At 40.4% G+C, this 17,932-nt stretch overlaps 1 protein-coding gene across 3 annotated transcripts in view; it reads right to left on the reverse strand.

Moving 5' to 3' along the window:
• Positions 1 to 17,932, reverse strand: part of CAB39 (calcium binding protein 39) — an 86,428-nt gene that overhangs the window by 15,682 nt on the left and 52,814 nt on the right. For all 3 annotated transcript variants that reach the window (XM_032636821.1, XM_032636822.1, XM_032636823.1), the window contains exons 3-5: positions 8,707 to 8,871; positions 6,236 to 6,354; positions 913 to 1,081 (exon numbers count right to left, since the gene is read on the reverse strand). In XM_032636821.1, coding sequence (XP_032492712.1) covers positions 913 to 1,081; positions 6,236 to 6,354; positions 8,707 to 8,871 — 453 coding nt within the window. The remainder of the gene's footprint in view (positions 1 to 912; positions 1,082 to 6,235; positions 6,355 to 8,706; positions 8,872 to 17,932) is intronic.

Here is a 17,932-nt window from a genome sequence, read left to right on the forward strand (position 1 = left end):
CAATGGCTCTTTATACATAAAAGTGAACCTTCACAAAAACAGTGGCCACTTCTCACTGTGACAGTGTTCATGGTTTCCGAGCACAGCAGTCTGCAGGTCAGTATATTAAATTCTGATTATATTAAAATTACAGTTCTAAATATTCACTTATGAGGTCAGACATTTTACATAAGGGAGTATAACATATAAAGGCTTGCTCTCATTGTGAAAAACACTAAAAAACATTACTGCTTTATCTACGTACCTTAAACAGCACAGAACTTTGCATTTCAAAACAAAAATGTGCATGTTGTACAGTGGTATCGTATCATCTGTGTATTTAATTTACACAACAGGGAGACAAGGTAGGCAGGGGAGGGGGGAGTAGTAGTGCTGGTGATTCTGCACCCCCACCCCTTGTGTTTAATAAACAAGCTCTGGCCTGAGCAGGAGATGGGAGAGAGAAGTCCACTGTGCCCTTGGGCCTGTCCACAATAGGGAAATCTCTGTCCTGAGTGTGGTTCTAGTATACTGCGAATTAACAATGGCCCTGAACAGAAGCCAACTACTTTGTCTGATGCTTAATCAAAGAAACTGCTGCAGTATGTTCCAACACAGGAGAAAAATCTGATTTTCACATGTACTGCATATCTATATACTGTACTTGATGGGTAATTTAACAGAAAAGTGTACTTTTGACCGTACAGGACTTTTGCCTTTTAGACAGACTTTAGAATCTAACTTTTCTACCCTTTTTAAGCTGTGACTCTACTGTGTATACCTGAGTCACAATACATATTTAAATATATCTTCTCTCTTCCCGCTAGAGGGCAGCCATGTATGGACTTGGAGGGTAGAGAAGGTTTAGGAAAAACAGCACACCTATTAATCTCACTTGTATGTATATTTAGAATTCTACAGTTTTTATGTTACCTTGAATGTGGCAAATGCATCTGAAGCTATATCAAATGTTGACATTTCGACATATCTGAAGAAATCATAAAACTGTTCTGACCACAAAATGATTTTTGCAAGTGGCTCATGTCTGATGCATTCTCTCAACATTATTCCACAATTCAGAGCTATTTCTGGAGACTCATATCTGCAAAAAGAAAAGACAAAGATGACTGCTTTTTTCCCCCATCACTGTTCTTTTAAAAACTCTAACAGTTCCAATTTTTAGAACAGGAAGTTTCAGACATGTCCTAATTAAGTGACAGAGCAGGTTACGAAATGCATCTCTCTCAGAGTAGAATATGTGCTCAGAGGGATTTAGTCTAGAGGGCACACACACATTAGTTGGTGGTGACTGCTTCAACCCGAAGAAAAATAACAGCCGTGAGAGCGATCATGAAAATAAAAGCTTATTACTTAAGCTAAAAGATCTGAAGAGACGTCTACAGGGTCACACCTCCAAATACGGTTTAGTTTTACATGTGGTGCTCTCACCACTTCAGAAAAACCAAAAGCTGAATCAAAAAACAATATGAAATAAGCAAAATAGTTTCCTAAAATTCATAGTATCCAAACGGGTCTATCAAAAATACAGCATTTATACTTGTTTCAATTCAGTACTCAAAATAGTACTTTCAAGACCGTTGGCAGCAACACATAAATGCTACAAAGGATGTCACCAAGTGCCTAGTCAGGGATGGCCCGAGGGCTCTCGCAGTGGACACAGGGGACTCCACTGCATCCCTCATCAGCTTTCCGCACAGCCTTCCTCTACACCCACCTCAATGTCTCTTGCCTCTTCCTTCCCCGTGATCAGAAAGAGAACCTTGTTTTCCTCTCAGCCCAGCAGACTCTTCCATTCTGATGTACATCAAACCCCTTGGACTGGACTCTGCCATTCTGCTCAAACACATCACTCTGTTCCTCCACCTCCTTCCAAGCTGCACACACAGGCTTAATCTCCTTCCCCACTCAGTGTCCTCTACTTTCCTGCCACCGAATCCATTTCCTAACGTTTTACGAGTAAATGCCTCCGCTTCGCTAAAACAAATGGTCTTTTCTCATAAATTCTGCTGTTTAATTTCCTGACAATGCAGATCGTTGCATCTCTCTCTTTAAAAAAAGAAAAGTTCTCCCAGCTCTCCTTTCTACCTCCTCTGTTTCTATTTCTTGCCTGGCTGAGGTCCTTCCTCTGTTGCCTCTGGCCTGCTAGTGAATGCTCCTACGACCTCATGGTTCCCTCCATGGCTCCTAAATTGCCCCAGCTCAGATCTACCCTGGGCTGTAGTGAGGCATTTTCTGTTGCTTCCGTACTTCAGTTAAAGGCCTACCATAAGCTCTACAAGTCTAATATGGCATCACTATTTTGCTTCAGATACCTGGGTCTAAAACAGGTTTAACAGAACTTTCTTTGATAATGGAAATGTTCTATAACTATGCGGTCTACTGAGCACTTGAAGTCTGGCTAGTATGACTGAGGGACTGAATTTTAAATGTCATTTAATTTAAATTAATTTAAAATTAAATAATTACATGTTGTTAGTAGATACAGTATTGATCAGCACAGTTCTAAACCTTCCCCTCTTTACCTACTCCCAACCTCCCCATCCTCAATGTCACCACTCCTTTTAAATACTTCTTTGCAATATCTCAGTTTCATTTTCTCTTATCCATTCCCAGTGCTGCATGAAGTCACACCTAGTCACTCAAGTGACCCCTAACCAGCACCTTTGTTCAAGCTCTGTCTTAACAAATCTATCCGACGACTAGTGTTATCAATAGCCTTTCCAGCTTAGGAGCTTATGATGATTTCTTCTTGCTAATCAAATAGACGAACTTTGATGCCCAGGCTTCCCCACATCATAGCTACTCTTCTGGTACAACTCCTCTCCCACTATGCCATAAAACACTCTATCTCCTTCCTGTTGTCAATCACTGTGTTCATTCCTGCCCCTGTACTCACTCTTTTTTCTGCCTATGCAAATTTGAAACTATCTGGAATCTCAATCCTAAGTCCATCTTCTGTTACCAACTCTTGCCTTATTGACTAAACCCACATTTTATCCCCTGAAATCCACTAGTAGTGTTATCTAGTAGAATTATCCTTCTGTTGTACATATGTTCATCATAGATCCTCAACAAGATCAAAACCACGTTCCTTTGTGTCACTTGTGGCATGGCAGCTAGAATGCTTACTGGCTCTTAGGTGTTATTAAAATGTCTGCTCACAACATGGCTGATCACACAATTCATCTCTGCTGATCTGTAACAGGCAGGAGACTAGAAAGACAAGGGTAAGACACTTTGGTACAACAAGTTGGGCAGGTTTTGATGGCAGTTTGTCAAGCCTGTCTTAAACGATTAAATGTAAACCCGTGAGTACAAGGTAAACAGTTACGCTGTACAACCTGTTAGCACATTAACATTTAAATCGCCAGTGGAAAAATGATTGCTCCAGATTTAGACTAACACTAGCAACAGGATTATTTTCAAATGCATACTAATATTGTTAGCATAACTCCCCCAAATGTCTAACATCAAAGTGTCAATACTTATAGCCCGAGTGGATAATCACATTGCGTTAAAGTAGTCCAAACTAATTCATCAACAAAAGCAGAAAAATCTTTTTATTTTTTATTTTTTTGGCCACGCTGCATGGCTTGCAGTATCTTAGTTCCCCAACCAGGGATTGAACCTGGGCCCTCAGCAGCGAAAGCGCCGAGTCCTAACTACTGGATTGTCAGGGAATTCCCAAAAAAGCAGAAACATCTTAAACAGGTAGTTTCAACAGGGCCTCTGGAAGAAATGGCTGTTTCCGGGTCTGAGGCAGGATCTGTACAAAATGAGCAAGGGACATCTTGTGCCAGACAGCAAGGAAGCCATCAAAGACGAATGGGGTCTTGCCAAAAGGACATAGGAGCCAATTTGAAGGAGCTCCCAATAGCCCAAGACGGGGCAATTTGGACATAAAAATTTGGTCATAATGACTGCAACGGACTGAGACACATCAAATATATTTAAAAAACCCCTAAAACTTGAGGTCATAATGGTGCTTAAGACAATAACATACTCATTGCTCATCTAAGGAAGTGGCTAGGGCACCAATCGATTATACTAAAAAATGATACAGTGGAAAAAATCAAGCATCTATTCTGTCTTTCCTATAGAAGTCACTGCTGAGGAACAAAACACATTTAATATACAGAGAAGGAATAACAGAATTAGGAAATCACCATTTTGAACCTAGACAATGATCCTCAGTGGATACTAAAACCATTAGGTGAAGGGTTGATGGAGAACTTTATAATGGACAGACTGACAACACCTACATCCACTGATCAATCTAAATATCACCAGAAGTAGGACAACCTGCGTTGCCCAACAGGAAGCAATCCCATCACAATCCCATTCATGAAGAATTCCTGCCCCCGCAAACTGAAGCTGAATCTAGTCAAACTAACTTGAAAGAATAGAGGATAGAGGAACATGGTTACAGGTGAAACCACAGGATGCAAATCCCAAATATGTGGTTTCCCTGCAAAACAAATGACCCAGATGCTTCAACAAATGAATGGTGTTAAAAGAAGGGGGCAGGAACTATTATAGATTAACAGAGAGTTAAGAGTCATATCAAACAAATTCAGTTTGTGGACCTTGCTTGAAAACTGATTTAAACAAAATGAAAAATGACATTTTTGGTGACAATCAAGGAAATATGAACAGTGACTGGGCATTAGATAATATTAGGTTTTTAAATGATATTATGGTTATGTTAAAGAATCCTTTATTATGTACTAGGGATGCATACTGAAGTGATGTTATGTTTGAGGAGGAAAAACAAGAGGCAAGGAATAGATGAAACAAGAATGTTAATAAATGTTAGTAATTGTTGAAGCCTGGTGACAGGTAGGAAAGGGGTTGTAAGCGGTGGGGGGACGGCTTCTGTGGGATCCCAACACAAATGGCTTCTCCTCGCCTCCCTAAACTGAGGTTTCTGCTCTGGTCAGCTCAGTTGAGAGCTTGAAACCTTTCTTTAAATATTACCTCAAAAGTCTTACTTTACATGACATTAAACAATGTTCATATCATACCCCTGGCCACTCTGAAGTGAAAACACAGGCAGAGTTAACTAATTCATAGATTTTAACAACCACTGCTTTCTATGGAAAAAGGAAGACTGGCTTTAAAAATACACAAAGGCATCTGGCAGCTGCTCTAAGAACACTAAAATTTCAGACTACTCACTACATGTTCATACACGCAGCTCTGGACTGATACAACAAAAAATCAGATGCCAAAAATTCCGTATGGCAACATCTGAAGAAGCAACATAGACAGAACTAGAAAGAAGGAAATAGAATGCTGGCATCCAACACATGCACTGACTCATGCTTTGTCTAAACGAGTTTGAACTTGGGGCAAGTGTTAAACCACAGAGATATGAATCAGAGTGAGGCAAGCTATAAAGCTGGGGTAGGAGAGCAAGCTGATTCACGCCACCAGTCATGCCAATAAAACAGCTGCCCGCCAATTTAACAGAACACCACCAGTGCACACGTACCCAGAGCTGGCAAACAACTCTGGTGTGAAACAACAGGAGGTTACCTTGCCAATCAGTGATGAGAGAGAAGAGGACTTTTTTTTAAACTTTTAGTTTTAAGGCTTTTTTGGTTTTTGTTTGATTTTTTTTTTTTTTTTTTTTGAAACTGACAGGCTACCCAAAGATAAATGCCTGCTTAGTCCAACAGTAATTCCAGGAAGATGCACTGTGAATTACCAGATTAAGTGGGTGAGTGGACACACACAGGTGAAAAGCAAAGGGAAGTACGTCATAAACATGTACTTTGTTGACTGTTGACTGAACAAGGTTAAGCTATATAGCATCCAAGCTCCATTTACTGGGAAGCCTTTACTGCAGTACCGTGTGCATGTACGTCCAAAGAAGATGTCTTTAAATACATGATTTAGCTGATATTTCAACAATTAAGGTTTTTACATCTTAGAGAACAGAAACAAGAACACAGAGGACTTATTTTTTTCTTCAGTCATGTATGGTTTGAGAATTTAAAGGCTCACAATTCACTTAACTTTAAAATCCCATGGGCATTTTCAAATTCAGTTTAGCTCACAGGTTAAATTTTAAGGAGGGAAATGTGTTCCAGAACTATGGGAAAATGAGCTGATGAAACTACAGAGGAAATGCTTTCTGACATTCACCATCCTGTTTTTGCCCAAGACCATCTTTCCTTTTTATTTTTCAAGTCAAAAATATAAACCTTATTACATTATACTTTATACATACCCTTTCAATAACATGAACAAAATATTCTGTTGGGTGCAGATGTATTCAACAGTAGGAGTTCTTGTACCAATTTGTCTTCTGAGAATATTGTTGAAAATCTGAGCCACGTCTTTCTTGCCCTATTAAGGAAGACAAAAATATCAAAATGCCTGACTAAATGCCAAAATGCCCTAAATAAACTCAAATCTAGGTACTGTATATTTATAATTATGACTGAATATCTGACTTTAAAATGTTCATAGACATTAAATTTTCTTATTTTATTTCTTCCTTCATAATTTCAAATTCTAAGTTTTAATAGTGAATTTTTTTTAAAAGATTTTTTTGATGTGGACCATTTTTTAAAAGTCTTTATTGAATGTCACAATATTGCTTCTGTTTTATGTTTTGTTTCTTTGGCCTCGAGGCATGTGGGATCTTAGCTCCCCGACCAGGGGTCGAACCCACACCCCCTGCTCTAGAAGGTGAAGTCATAACCACTGGACCATCAGGGAAGTCCCTAAGTTTTAATAGTAAAGTATTTTTGACATGAATAATGTGTTGACAAAGTGAAATCTTACTATATATAATTTCAATGATTTCTAACTCTCAGAATCATGCTGACTCAGATATGAAAAACAAAACCTTGCTATATGCTTACATTGTTCAGGGATCTGATTCCCACCCAAGCAGCTTTAAATAGGATGCTTGTATTGTAAACAATACATACAGCTTCCTTTTATAGTGGTGGAAGGAGGAGAAACTGTATTGTTAGTGTAATAAAAATGAAAGAATTCTGTAAGAAGTAGAGCTTTAATGGCAAGTAGACATATCCTCCTACTAAACTAGGTGTAATTGGGAAAAACTTTATATATAGATAATTAAGGTACTAAGTATCACATGATGCAATAGTTCAGAGATCAGAGTTACACCACTGTACTTCACTAAACAAAATAGTCCTGTTAACACAGTACAGCGAAACTTATAATCAGAAAGCTGCACAAGAAAGTAACAAATGCAGAAGTAGACCCCAAGAGATGTTTCAGAACTGCCACTTTATAAGGCTGACAAGTCTGCAGGAGAGTGAGTGAAACGCTAGCCTTCCAGCACTAGAGATGACCCTGGGGCCTGTGCTAGGTCAGGAGTAGTAATGGCAATCTCGAAGAACCAGTCTCAAGGGCACACATTTCTTTTAAATTAAATTTATGTCTCTAAAGTCCCAAATGAATATTAAGTTCAAGGTCCAGGTTGGGGAGTGGGGTGGGAAGACGAAGGAGAAGGAACTGGATGGTCCAATGCACTCCCACCTTTGTAGTGGAGATAAAAATCCTTGTTGTTGGAATTTGACACTCTATTAAAGATATATGAAACCAGCTATATAAATGGAAATATCATAGTTCTGTCTGTTCTAAAAGACAGAAGTAAATTTTTATTCTCTTTTATTATCTATTGATAATACATTCAAGTAACCTATGAACCACATCTTCCCCACCCTTCTCTAAAACTGAATCTAGCTACAGGTGTCTGTCATTTTCTCCCCTGGTTTTCCAAGTACCTGAATAGACATACAATCCCTCAGGACGATAAACACTGGGGCTTAAACAAAGCACAGCCATAACGAAGAGTCAAAGAGGAGACTGCTCACAACCATGCCAGAGCCCTTCATTACACACTTCTCAGACTAGTTTATTCAGACTGGTATCAAGGACCATTCTTCTCACTAATAAATGCAGTAAATATCCAACATGGGATGATCTGGCTGTATAAGCCTGGGCACCAATCTCAAACGCCTACCAGGGACGAGCAGGAAATGCAAATGAGCGCAGCAGGCCGAGGTAGAAAAAGCAAGCTGTGCCTTCTGTGGCACACCCAAGTGTGGATGCCAACGTCATGGGCTGAGGGGCCACACAAGACTACAAGGCCCAATGTTGCCAAATTTTCCAAGGGAAGCCAGAAATTCAAAATTGTGTATAAAATCTCCTGCTGTTTTAATGTTATCCTCATTTAAATGTTTAAAAGCAGTGCCAAGCAAACAAAACACATATAATCTCGACTGTAGTGAGTTCTCAGCAGGTTAAAAACAAACAAACAAACAAAACCTAGATGTTCTCTAAGATCTCACCTACCTCAAAAATTCTAACACTCTATGGTCTTCTTTAGATTGTTTTTTCCTTGAGAGCCAAGAACCAGTGAATTATGTAAACCAGCAGCTGTTTATTAAATATAGCCTAAATGAAAGGGCATAACAAATACCTAAAAAACTTCATATATGATGTCGTGAAAGAGGGGGAAAAAACCTGGCCTAAGTCCGAGATACCCTTGAGTTCCTGAGTTGGCCCCGCTAATTAGACAGGCAGCCCGGGTATGCTTACAGGTCAGTACCCCTGAGCCAAGAGCCCAACAGGAACCTTAAAATGTTTCAGAGGAGAGAACATATGGAAAATGACTACGAATAGTTAGTGTTTTTGAAAAATAAAAAACTGATTTCTTACCTCAAAGTCAATGAGCTGTAAATCAGCTACTAGGGTGCTAAGGAGCCCACTATTATACAGTTCTTGAGCGAGCTGTGCCACCGCTTCTGTCTGTGGCTCTTTTTCATTTGTGCCATACAGAATTTCTTTCATGGCAACCAGATTTTTGGAAACTTCTTCTGTAGCCTGATTTTGGGGGAGAGGAGAAAATTCATTTTCACAAACATATATAACATACCTACACTTGCTAAATACCTTCTCTATATATTACATACCCCCAGACCCCTGTACAAGACACAAAGGTGGGCAAGGCCCATCCTGGCCCTCAGGGGTCAAAAACTGCATGTGTGTGCACAGGTGGGGACTGACATATGTGCTCGACAGGGAAGGCCAGCAGATTCACAACCTGTATACTTGAACGCTGAAAACAATGTTGTTGTAGTAGAAACAGAACAGGGAGAAAAAGTTCAGTTCTGCTCAAATGGGAGGGAAACAACATGGAAGAGGCACCTGAGCTGACCATGAGAATGGAGAGACACTGACAAGCAAGAACTGGCTGGGGAGAAGGAGACTGAGGGGAACGAATGGCATGAACTGGGGATGAGGGAGAGGAAGCAGCACAGGGCCTGTCAGAGAAAAGGTGCGGAGGGAATAAGGGAGTGACAGAAGAAATGAAGCTGAAAGAGGCTTTGAATGCAAAGCTAAAATACTGGCAATAAATAAAAAGTCACTAAAAACTTCCACTTCTGGCAGGATGAAAAACAAGGGTCAGATTTACCTTCCCCCATGAAAAAGACCAAAAACTGGAGGGAAATATTTGAAACAATGAATTTTAAACACTGAACTTCAGGCAGCACAGGAGAGTGATTCCTGAGAGAAGGGAAACAGACGAAACGAACTTCACAATTGCCCCAGCTTACTGCCTGCCCTGAGAAAATTTCCAGGCCGCGTCACAGGGAGAGGGAAGCCAGGCAGAACAGGCAAACTCCACGTGAGGAGACAGAGCTGGTAATCTATGGAGGCCAAGGAGACTTGGAACATCCGCAGGGCCAAGTACCAGAGAGGAGACAGCTACGCTGAAGAGAGTGTTAGAGACCTGCAAAGACTCACTTGCTACTCTGAGTACTGGTAAGCACATGCATGCGAGTAAGTACCCAAGGCCAGGGAACAGAGCCATGGAGCTCACGCAAGGCTCCCATCAACCTGATGGAAAACCTCATATTCACAGGCATAAAGCAGAGCTCTCAAAGGGTTTTGTCTCTGCTGTTATAAAAAATTAGCCCTGGACTAAACTCTGCTCTCCAAAAAGCTTAAAAGCAAGCCTGGAAAGAATCAAAACTGGAAAACACAACCAATAATGAGGAGGAAAAACAGTCAACAGTAACAGCCCTGCAAAGTGGTAGTGGTAGTGGCAGATGGTAGAAATCAAACAAGGACATTAAAAGTTACTATAACTATAGTCAGTACATTCAGGGAAAAAACGAGCATGTTAAGTAAAGGTATGGAAGACGTAAAAAAAACCCCACCAAAATCAAACACTTAAAAATAAAAACTAAAATTTCTGAAATAAAAATTACACTGGATGGGATCAATAGCAGAGCAGACAGTGCAGAAGAAATGGTTAGTAAATATGATGACAGAGCAATGAAAGCTATTCAAAATGAAACACAAAGAGAGGGAGAAAAAAGACAGCACAGCAGTGAGCTACAGGATGACTGTAAGCAGTCTGATACATGTGTAACTGCAGTCCCCAAAGGAGGGGGAAGGACAGACAAAATATGTGAAGACATAATAGCTGAAAATTTTCCAAATTTGATGAAAACTGTAATCCCATGGAGCCAAGAAGTTCAAAAAAAATCCCAAGCACAAGAAACAGGAAGAAAACTATGCCAAGCCATAGAATAATCAAATTGCTTAAATTCAGTGAAGAGAAAATCCTAAAAGCAACCAGTGGGGGGAAAAACATTACAGACAAAGAATCAAAAAATAACAGACTTCTTGACAGAAATGATGCAAGTCAAAAGATAGTGGAGGAACATCATTAAAATTCTGGGGGAAAAACAAAACTAAACTCCCATTGTAGAATTCTATACCTAGTAAAAATATTATACAAAAATGAAGGTGAAATAAGAATTTTTAAGACACAGAAAAGCTGGAAGATTTTGTCACCAGCAGACCTGCACTATAGGAAACGTTTAATGAAGTCCTACAGGAGGAGATTCAAGATGAAAATCTGTGTATACAGAAAAGAATGAAGAGCACTGGAGACAGAAATGTGGATAAATGGAAACGATTTTTCCATTATTAAAAAAAAGTCTCTAAAAGACAACTGTCTGTTTAAAGCATAAATAACTGTATTTTGGGGTTATGCCATATGTAGAACAAGAATATGTGGCAACAATAGCTCCAAGGGGGGGCAGTGTTAAGGTTTTTATACATGAAGCAGTATAATATATTTCTTGAAGACAAACCACAAGTTAAAAGGCATACACTGTAAGTCCTAAAAGAACCACTAAAAAAACCAAAAGAGTTATAGCTAATAAGCCAACAAAGTAGAATACTAAAGATGTGTGAAAAACATAAAGGCTGTAAAAAGCTAAATAAACGGAAATATTTATGACCAGAAATTACTTCAGGAAGATTACTTAGCACAGATTCAGAGGACATCAGCCTTTAATGGTACCTAAAGAATCATCTAGGTCCACGGTATTCCCTTCTACAACCTTCTAAATCTTCTTACCAAATGACCACATTGCTTCACCTTAAATATTTCCAGTGTCCAGTAATGCAGGATTAGCAGACTTCAGAATCAGACAGCTGTTACAAAATTTCATAGTGAAACGAACATTGCCTCACTATAGTGTCGGCTGGTCCTGGGTCTGCACTGCAGATAAGGTAGTATCTTAACTTCTCTTCCACATAAAGGCTCCTCATTGAAAACAGCTTGCCTGTCTTCCCTAAATAGTCTTCTCCAGAAAAACCTCCTCTCAGCTACTTTAACTATACTCCTAAGAAAGACAGGATTAATGTTTGAACTCTATCCAGATGGAATGATGCACAGGACACCGGACCACCATTTCCCTGCAAATGTTGCAAATTTGATGTAGCTCAGGGCTACCTTTAAGAATTTTTGCAATTATATCATATAATTCATTCAAAGCCAGATCTTCGGAATAAACACTGCAATGATGGCTTTAACTCTTCTCACTATTTAATTTAATCTCATTAATAGCCCATCATTCAACACTGTGGAGGTATTTCTGAATTCTGAAGGACATCCAAAATGCCAGCTATTGTACCCATATTTGTATCATCTGAAATCTGATAGATAGGTATGCCTCGCATGGCCTCAATCATTAACCAAAATGCCGAAAAGGAAGTAACTGAATGGAGCCTAACATTATGCCTTTGAATCATCATGCTCTTTTCAGTAATGATCTATAAATAATCTTTGGGCATGGCTGCTCAGCCACTTACATATACACTTATTTCCAAATGATATTCGAAAGGCTTTTTGTTAAATACTCTGATAAAATAAGAATATACTATTTCCTCCACATTTCCTGAATATAAGGAAATGAAATAAAGTTAATTTGGTACGACCGTTTTACTTAAGTCTATGCTGATTTCTACTGACTACTGCTTTCCTTTCTAAATGCTTACAAAGTATCTTCCTAATAATCCCATTATGAAACCTTATTCAGTGTCAATGTAAGCAGACCCTTTACCTCTCTGAGTCTGCTGTCACTACCCTATTCTGTTAATGTCTTAGATTTCTGACAGCAGTTTGTTGTCATCCCATATATAAATTGTAAGTACCCCAGAATCTACTTTTTCTGGACCAGGAGATAAAAACCATTTATCAACAGTAAATGTTCTCTTATAATCTAATTACATGTGTTGCCTTTACAATTTCATTTTATTAATCTCTATTCTTGAGATGATTCTCTTTGACAGGGAAGTATCTGACATTTAGTAGGTTTTCTGAATATATTATCTGCTGAATTTACTCAGTGACCCTACTACGTCATAGACCTTAGCCCCGTCTGCTTCTCTGACTAGATCAAAGTTTTGAGGTTCTTAATAACCCTTCATGTGTCTCAGTTTATACCCTGCTTTGAAAATCTGAGATCAGACCATACTCTATGCTTTCTGATAGTAAAGGATGAAGAAGTGCTCACTATGAACAAAAGATGAAGATCAAAATGCTCACTATGTTGGGGGGAAGGGAAGTGATAGCTAAAGTATGGGGTTTCTTTTTGAGGAGATGGAATTTTAAAAATTGATTGTGTTGTTTGTGGTTGCACATTATCGGTGAATAAATTACAAACTACTGAATTGTACACTTTAGATGGGTGAACTATGATATGCCAGCTGTATCTCAAAAAAGCTGTTTTTAAAAAATGGAGGAGAGAAGCAAGGAAATAGAAAGCTACTTATGGTGCTTCTAAGAAGAAAGGCACCCTGGATTCAAACATAAAGCCCTCTTCTTCCCTTTCAGCAGATGACAGTCACCTACATTATGAGCGGGGAGGAAAACACCATCGAATTCTCTCCTCTGCTAACCATTATACTCACCTACCTTTATTAACCCTCCTTGCTTCTGGATTCCACTCATCTCTTGCCTTCTCAGGATCTCATCCTGTCTGTTACCTTATCTCCTCATATAGTCGACTCCCCTCTTACCTGATTCCTCCAAACTCAATTTTAAATATGATCTATTAGATTCCCACTAACAAAACTAAACAAGCTCTCCTTTGACTCCATAACCCCCTCCCAGCTACTGCCAGCCATAATTAAGCCTCTCAGAACACCTCCCTGTGTCTGTTACTGCCCACATCTCTTTCCCATTCACTCTTCAGCCCAATCCCGTGAGGCTTCTACAGCCAGTACTTTATAGCTTTCAGACAGCCACCAATGACCTGCCTGCCATTAAAGACAATTTCTAGCCTTCATCACACGTGAGCTCTCGGCAGCATTTGAAGTTGGCTACGCTCTGCTTTTAAAACCGCTCCTCCCTGTCCTCTGTGACTTACCAACACCCTACTTTTTTTCTTCCTGTCTCCCTGGTTGCTCCTCTGTCTCCTTTTTGGCTCATCCTCCTGGAGTGGGCCATTTAAATATTGGGAATTCCTCCAGGCAGAGTACAGGGCCCTCTTCTCATTCTATCATCTCTCCCTAGGTGACCTCATCCACACACACAACTTTAATGAACACCTCAATGCAGATGCCTCACAGATTCCTATCTCTAATCCTGTTCTCTTACTAGTATATTAAGCAACCTGCTAGAAGTGTCTCTACTTGGATGTCTCAAGGTACCTCAAACCTAATGCATCTAGAACAGAACTCATGCTCTTGCCCCAAAGCCTATGTTCTTCCCTTGTTCCCTATTTCTGGGAATGAGATGCCACTACTGATGCTTTTAACGTGTCAGAAACTTAGGATTCATCCTCGACTCTTCCCTCTTCCTCACCCTGACCCGATATCTAATCCATCACCAAGTCTCCAAAATCCATCCATTTATATTCCACCATCACCACCCAAGTCCCCATAACTCTTGTCTGGATGACTAAGGAGCCTACTGACTGGTTTGCTTGAATTCCCTACAGTCCATTTTCCACATCACAATTAGAATGATCTTTTCATAACACAAATGTGATTAAGATTTGTGCTTAAATCCTTTGTCTTAAAATGCTTAAATCTTTGTGTTTAAAATGCTTCAATTACCGATTGCTCTTAGGATGGAGAAAATTCCCTTTTAACATGGCCCATAAAACCCTGCATGGTCTGACCCTACCTCTCTGACCTCACCCTGCACTGCAATTCCTCCCCCACTATCTATACACCAATGCTCTGGTCACACTGGGCTCCTTTCGGGCCCCTGCACATGTGGGTGCCTATGCCCACAATGCTCTTCGTGCTCATATTCCGCCCCACCTCCCGGCCAACTCCCGCTCTTCCTTCACTGCTCAGTTCAACGATCACCTCCTCAGAGAAGTCTTTCCAAGTCAATTCTATCATACATTCTCCTACTACCTGGTACTGCTTCACAGTGTTTCTCACAGCTGTATATAACTCTGCTTTTCCTTGTATTTCTAATGAATGTCTGTTTCCTTCTGCTCCATTAGTAGCCCAGTGCGTGCAGGTGCTCCATTCATGCTCGACGAGTGGCTGAACATGAGTATACGTGATCACTGGGATACAAAATCCAGATGAACACTGGATGTAGGGAAATGTGATGTTCTCACACCATAAAGTCAAGGAATTCCTCTAAAAAAGTAGTGCAGATCCAGGGACCTGAAGGAAGGACACTCTGCAACACCTCACCAAGAAAAGTTGAGGGAATCTACCTGACAGTTTCAGTGGTGAGCAAGGAACCTAACTCCCTGTTTCCTCAGAGAAAACAGTCTGGAAGGATACACACCAAACTGAGTACAATATGCTCAGGGCAAGGGGAGGGGCAAGAAGAGTACTTTCACTCTGCACTTTCTGTATTTCAGATTTTTTTGAATGTTTTACAGTTCATATTTTAATTTTTTAAGAGCAAAATGACAAAGGGAATGAGAGAAATAGATCAAAGTGTTTACTAAGTTGGTAGCAATTGGCTTATCTAATTTCTGCTTCTGTTTCCCTCCTTTCACTCCTCCCCTCACATCACCCCTAAATTTTTAAGATTTCTAACAAATAACTAAGTATTGTGTATAGGTCTACACACGTAAATAGGCCGACCAACCACGCCTTGAAAACCAGTGCCACAAACACTGCCAGATAGAAAGCTAAAGGCTAGAATTGGGCTTAACAGGTAAAAGGCTACTCAAACTACTGAGAAGTAGAGAATGGCACTGGGGACAAGTGACTTCCAAACCTGGGTATTTCCATGGTTAGTTACCATCGACACAGGATAATCAGCAGCATGATATAAAAGAAAAACTAAAATTAATCAACTTTATTGTTTACTAACAGTCCTGATACATGAGAGCAATCAAGTTCATATTCCAATTGACAACTTCTAATTTTATATATATTTCAACCATTTGTGTGAGTTCTGTTCCCCATTACAAGTTGAACACAATTACAAGGTGATTTTTAAAAAGCTTGAAAAAGAAATAAACATGACCAAATATTACTAAAAGATGATCAGAAATGCTTATGAAATTAAGTGATTCACCAGAAAAGGCGATGCAGCAAGAATGTGCTGAATGAAGACGCCACATACAGAGTAAATAAACTTGGCTGTTCTTGTTTAGATTTCACCTGGTCCCCTTCATCAGCATTCACATTAGTGACCCTGCCCAGTCCCCCCTCTCCGGCCAGCCTGCATTATGTCAGCACGTTCTCTGCCTCTCTGGCCACATCCTCCTTATCTGCCACCCCCCTGCTTGTCTCCTCACACCTACTAAGTAAGCTGTTCACACAGCTCCTCACACACTGTGCCATGGTCAAGCTGCTGAGATCATGACACCTAATCCACCGGGCTCCCTAAGGACCACGTGACCTGTCCTGTTAAGACAAAGTTTCAGGGCTGCCCGTGCTCACAGCTCCAGGTCTCCTGCTCCCCTAAACAATGTGGGGTGTCCTTTACTGAAGACTTTCTCTACTTCAGCCCCCAGGGTAGAGAAGGTGATGGAACCTGTGCACACCTGGTTCCCTAAAATTCATGCTGTTCAACTGCTTTCACTCCAGCCAGAAACATTCCTTCAAACTGGAATGATTTTTCAACCAGTTACTCCCAGCAGCAAATACTTCAAAACTGCTTCACTTTCCACAACAGAACTTAGTTCTCTTTCTCTGTTCCGTATCTGAACATCTAGCTTCACCTCCCCCATTTGGAAATAAGACTTCCTAGTGAAAACATCTTTGACTTCTTTGATCCATCTTGATGTATTTCTGCCATCCTCTGTCTCGACCCTGGAGATACACCAGAATCACCTGGGGAAATTTTAAACAAAGATGCTCACTCCCCTAAGAGACTTACTAAATGACAAAGGAAAAATAGTACTTTTACACAGAGACGCCACTTAACCATGTGATCATCATGAATGGTACTGAGACTACTGGCCTCGTGTGCCTCCTGAAAGGACCCGCTGCAAAGGGCATGGCATCACTTCTGTGGTCTTTCTTGCCAAAAAGGCATCACCTGCATTGAATCATGAGGAAACATCAGCCAAACCCAAATTAAGGAACATTCTACAAAGTAAGTGGCCAGTATTCTTCCGAAGTGTCAAGGTCATGATGTCAAAGACAAAGAAACTGTTCCTGATTAAAGGAGAGTAAGTAGATGTTACAGCTAAAAGCAATGTGTGATCCTGAACTGCATCTTGGTCCAGAAAAAGGACATTAGCAGACACTGTGGAAATTTGAAAAAGGTCTGTGGATTAGTCAACAGTATTGTATCAATGTTAGCTTCCTGATTTGATCATTGCACCGTGGCTACATAAAATGTTAACATCTGGGGAAGCAGGGTGAAGGGTACTCTTTTGCAATCATTTTATCAGTCTTAAAAGCTAATCAATCCTCTTATTTTGCTTCTACTTCACAGGTAAGAGGCAGCCTTCCGTAATCCCCAGGCTGATGGCTCTATATATGTGTGCTGGGGAAAGGGCCCCTACATGAAAAGGAGGCTGGCCTTGCCTCAAGTCCCCCCTTGCAATTTTGCCAGTTGTGTGGCCTCATGCAAGGTTGCTGGGCCCGACGCCTGGTGGGATCTATTCCATTTCTTAAGATCTCAAATTCCAAATAAAGGTTCTCCCAATTGTCTTCTGCCCCCTCATCTACTCTCACTCTCTCGCCCTGGAGGCTTTGTCTCTTCTCAAGTGACCCCAAATGCTCACCCTACTCCTCTCCCCTCTCACAGCCCATTCCCCCCTCCTGCCATTCTCCTCCTGATGCCACAGCAGCTGCTACCTTGTCTCAGCCCCTGGCCTTGCAGTGCTCATCTGCACCTCTCATTTCCCTAACATACATTCAAGGGCTTTGGAAAGGGCTTGCTTACACTTCTTTACACCCTCCTCCCTCCAATGTGACTGAGACAGTGATTTACACACGGTCTGACTTCATGATTTTGTTAAATAACTGAATTGTCTAGGACATTTTGTCAGTAGAACATGGTGTTCTGAGACACAGATGCTACACTTATGTGGCCAGTAAGCCTTATATTATGTTTCATGGGTACAGTCTACTAACAGTAGCCAACTGTTTTAATAAATACATGGTGATGAAGAGAAACATGTGAGAGAAGCACCCCCCT

Source organism: Phocoena sinus, chromosome 7, assembly GCF_008692025.1.
Source record: "Phocoena sinus isolate mPhoSin1 chromosome 7, mPhoSin1.pri, whole genome shotgun sequence".
NCBI classification, from domain to species: domain Eukaryota; kingdom Metazoa; phylum Chordata; class Mammalia; order Artiodactyla; family Phocoenidae; genus Phocoena; species Phocoena sinus.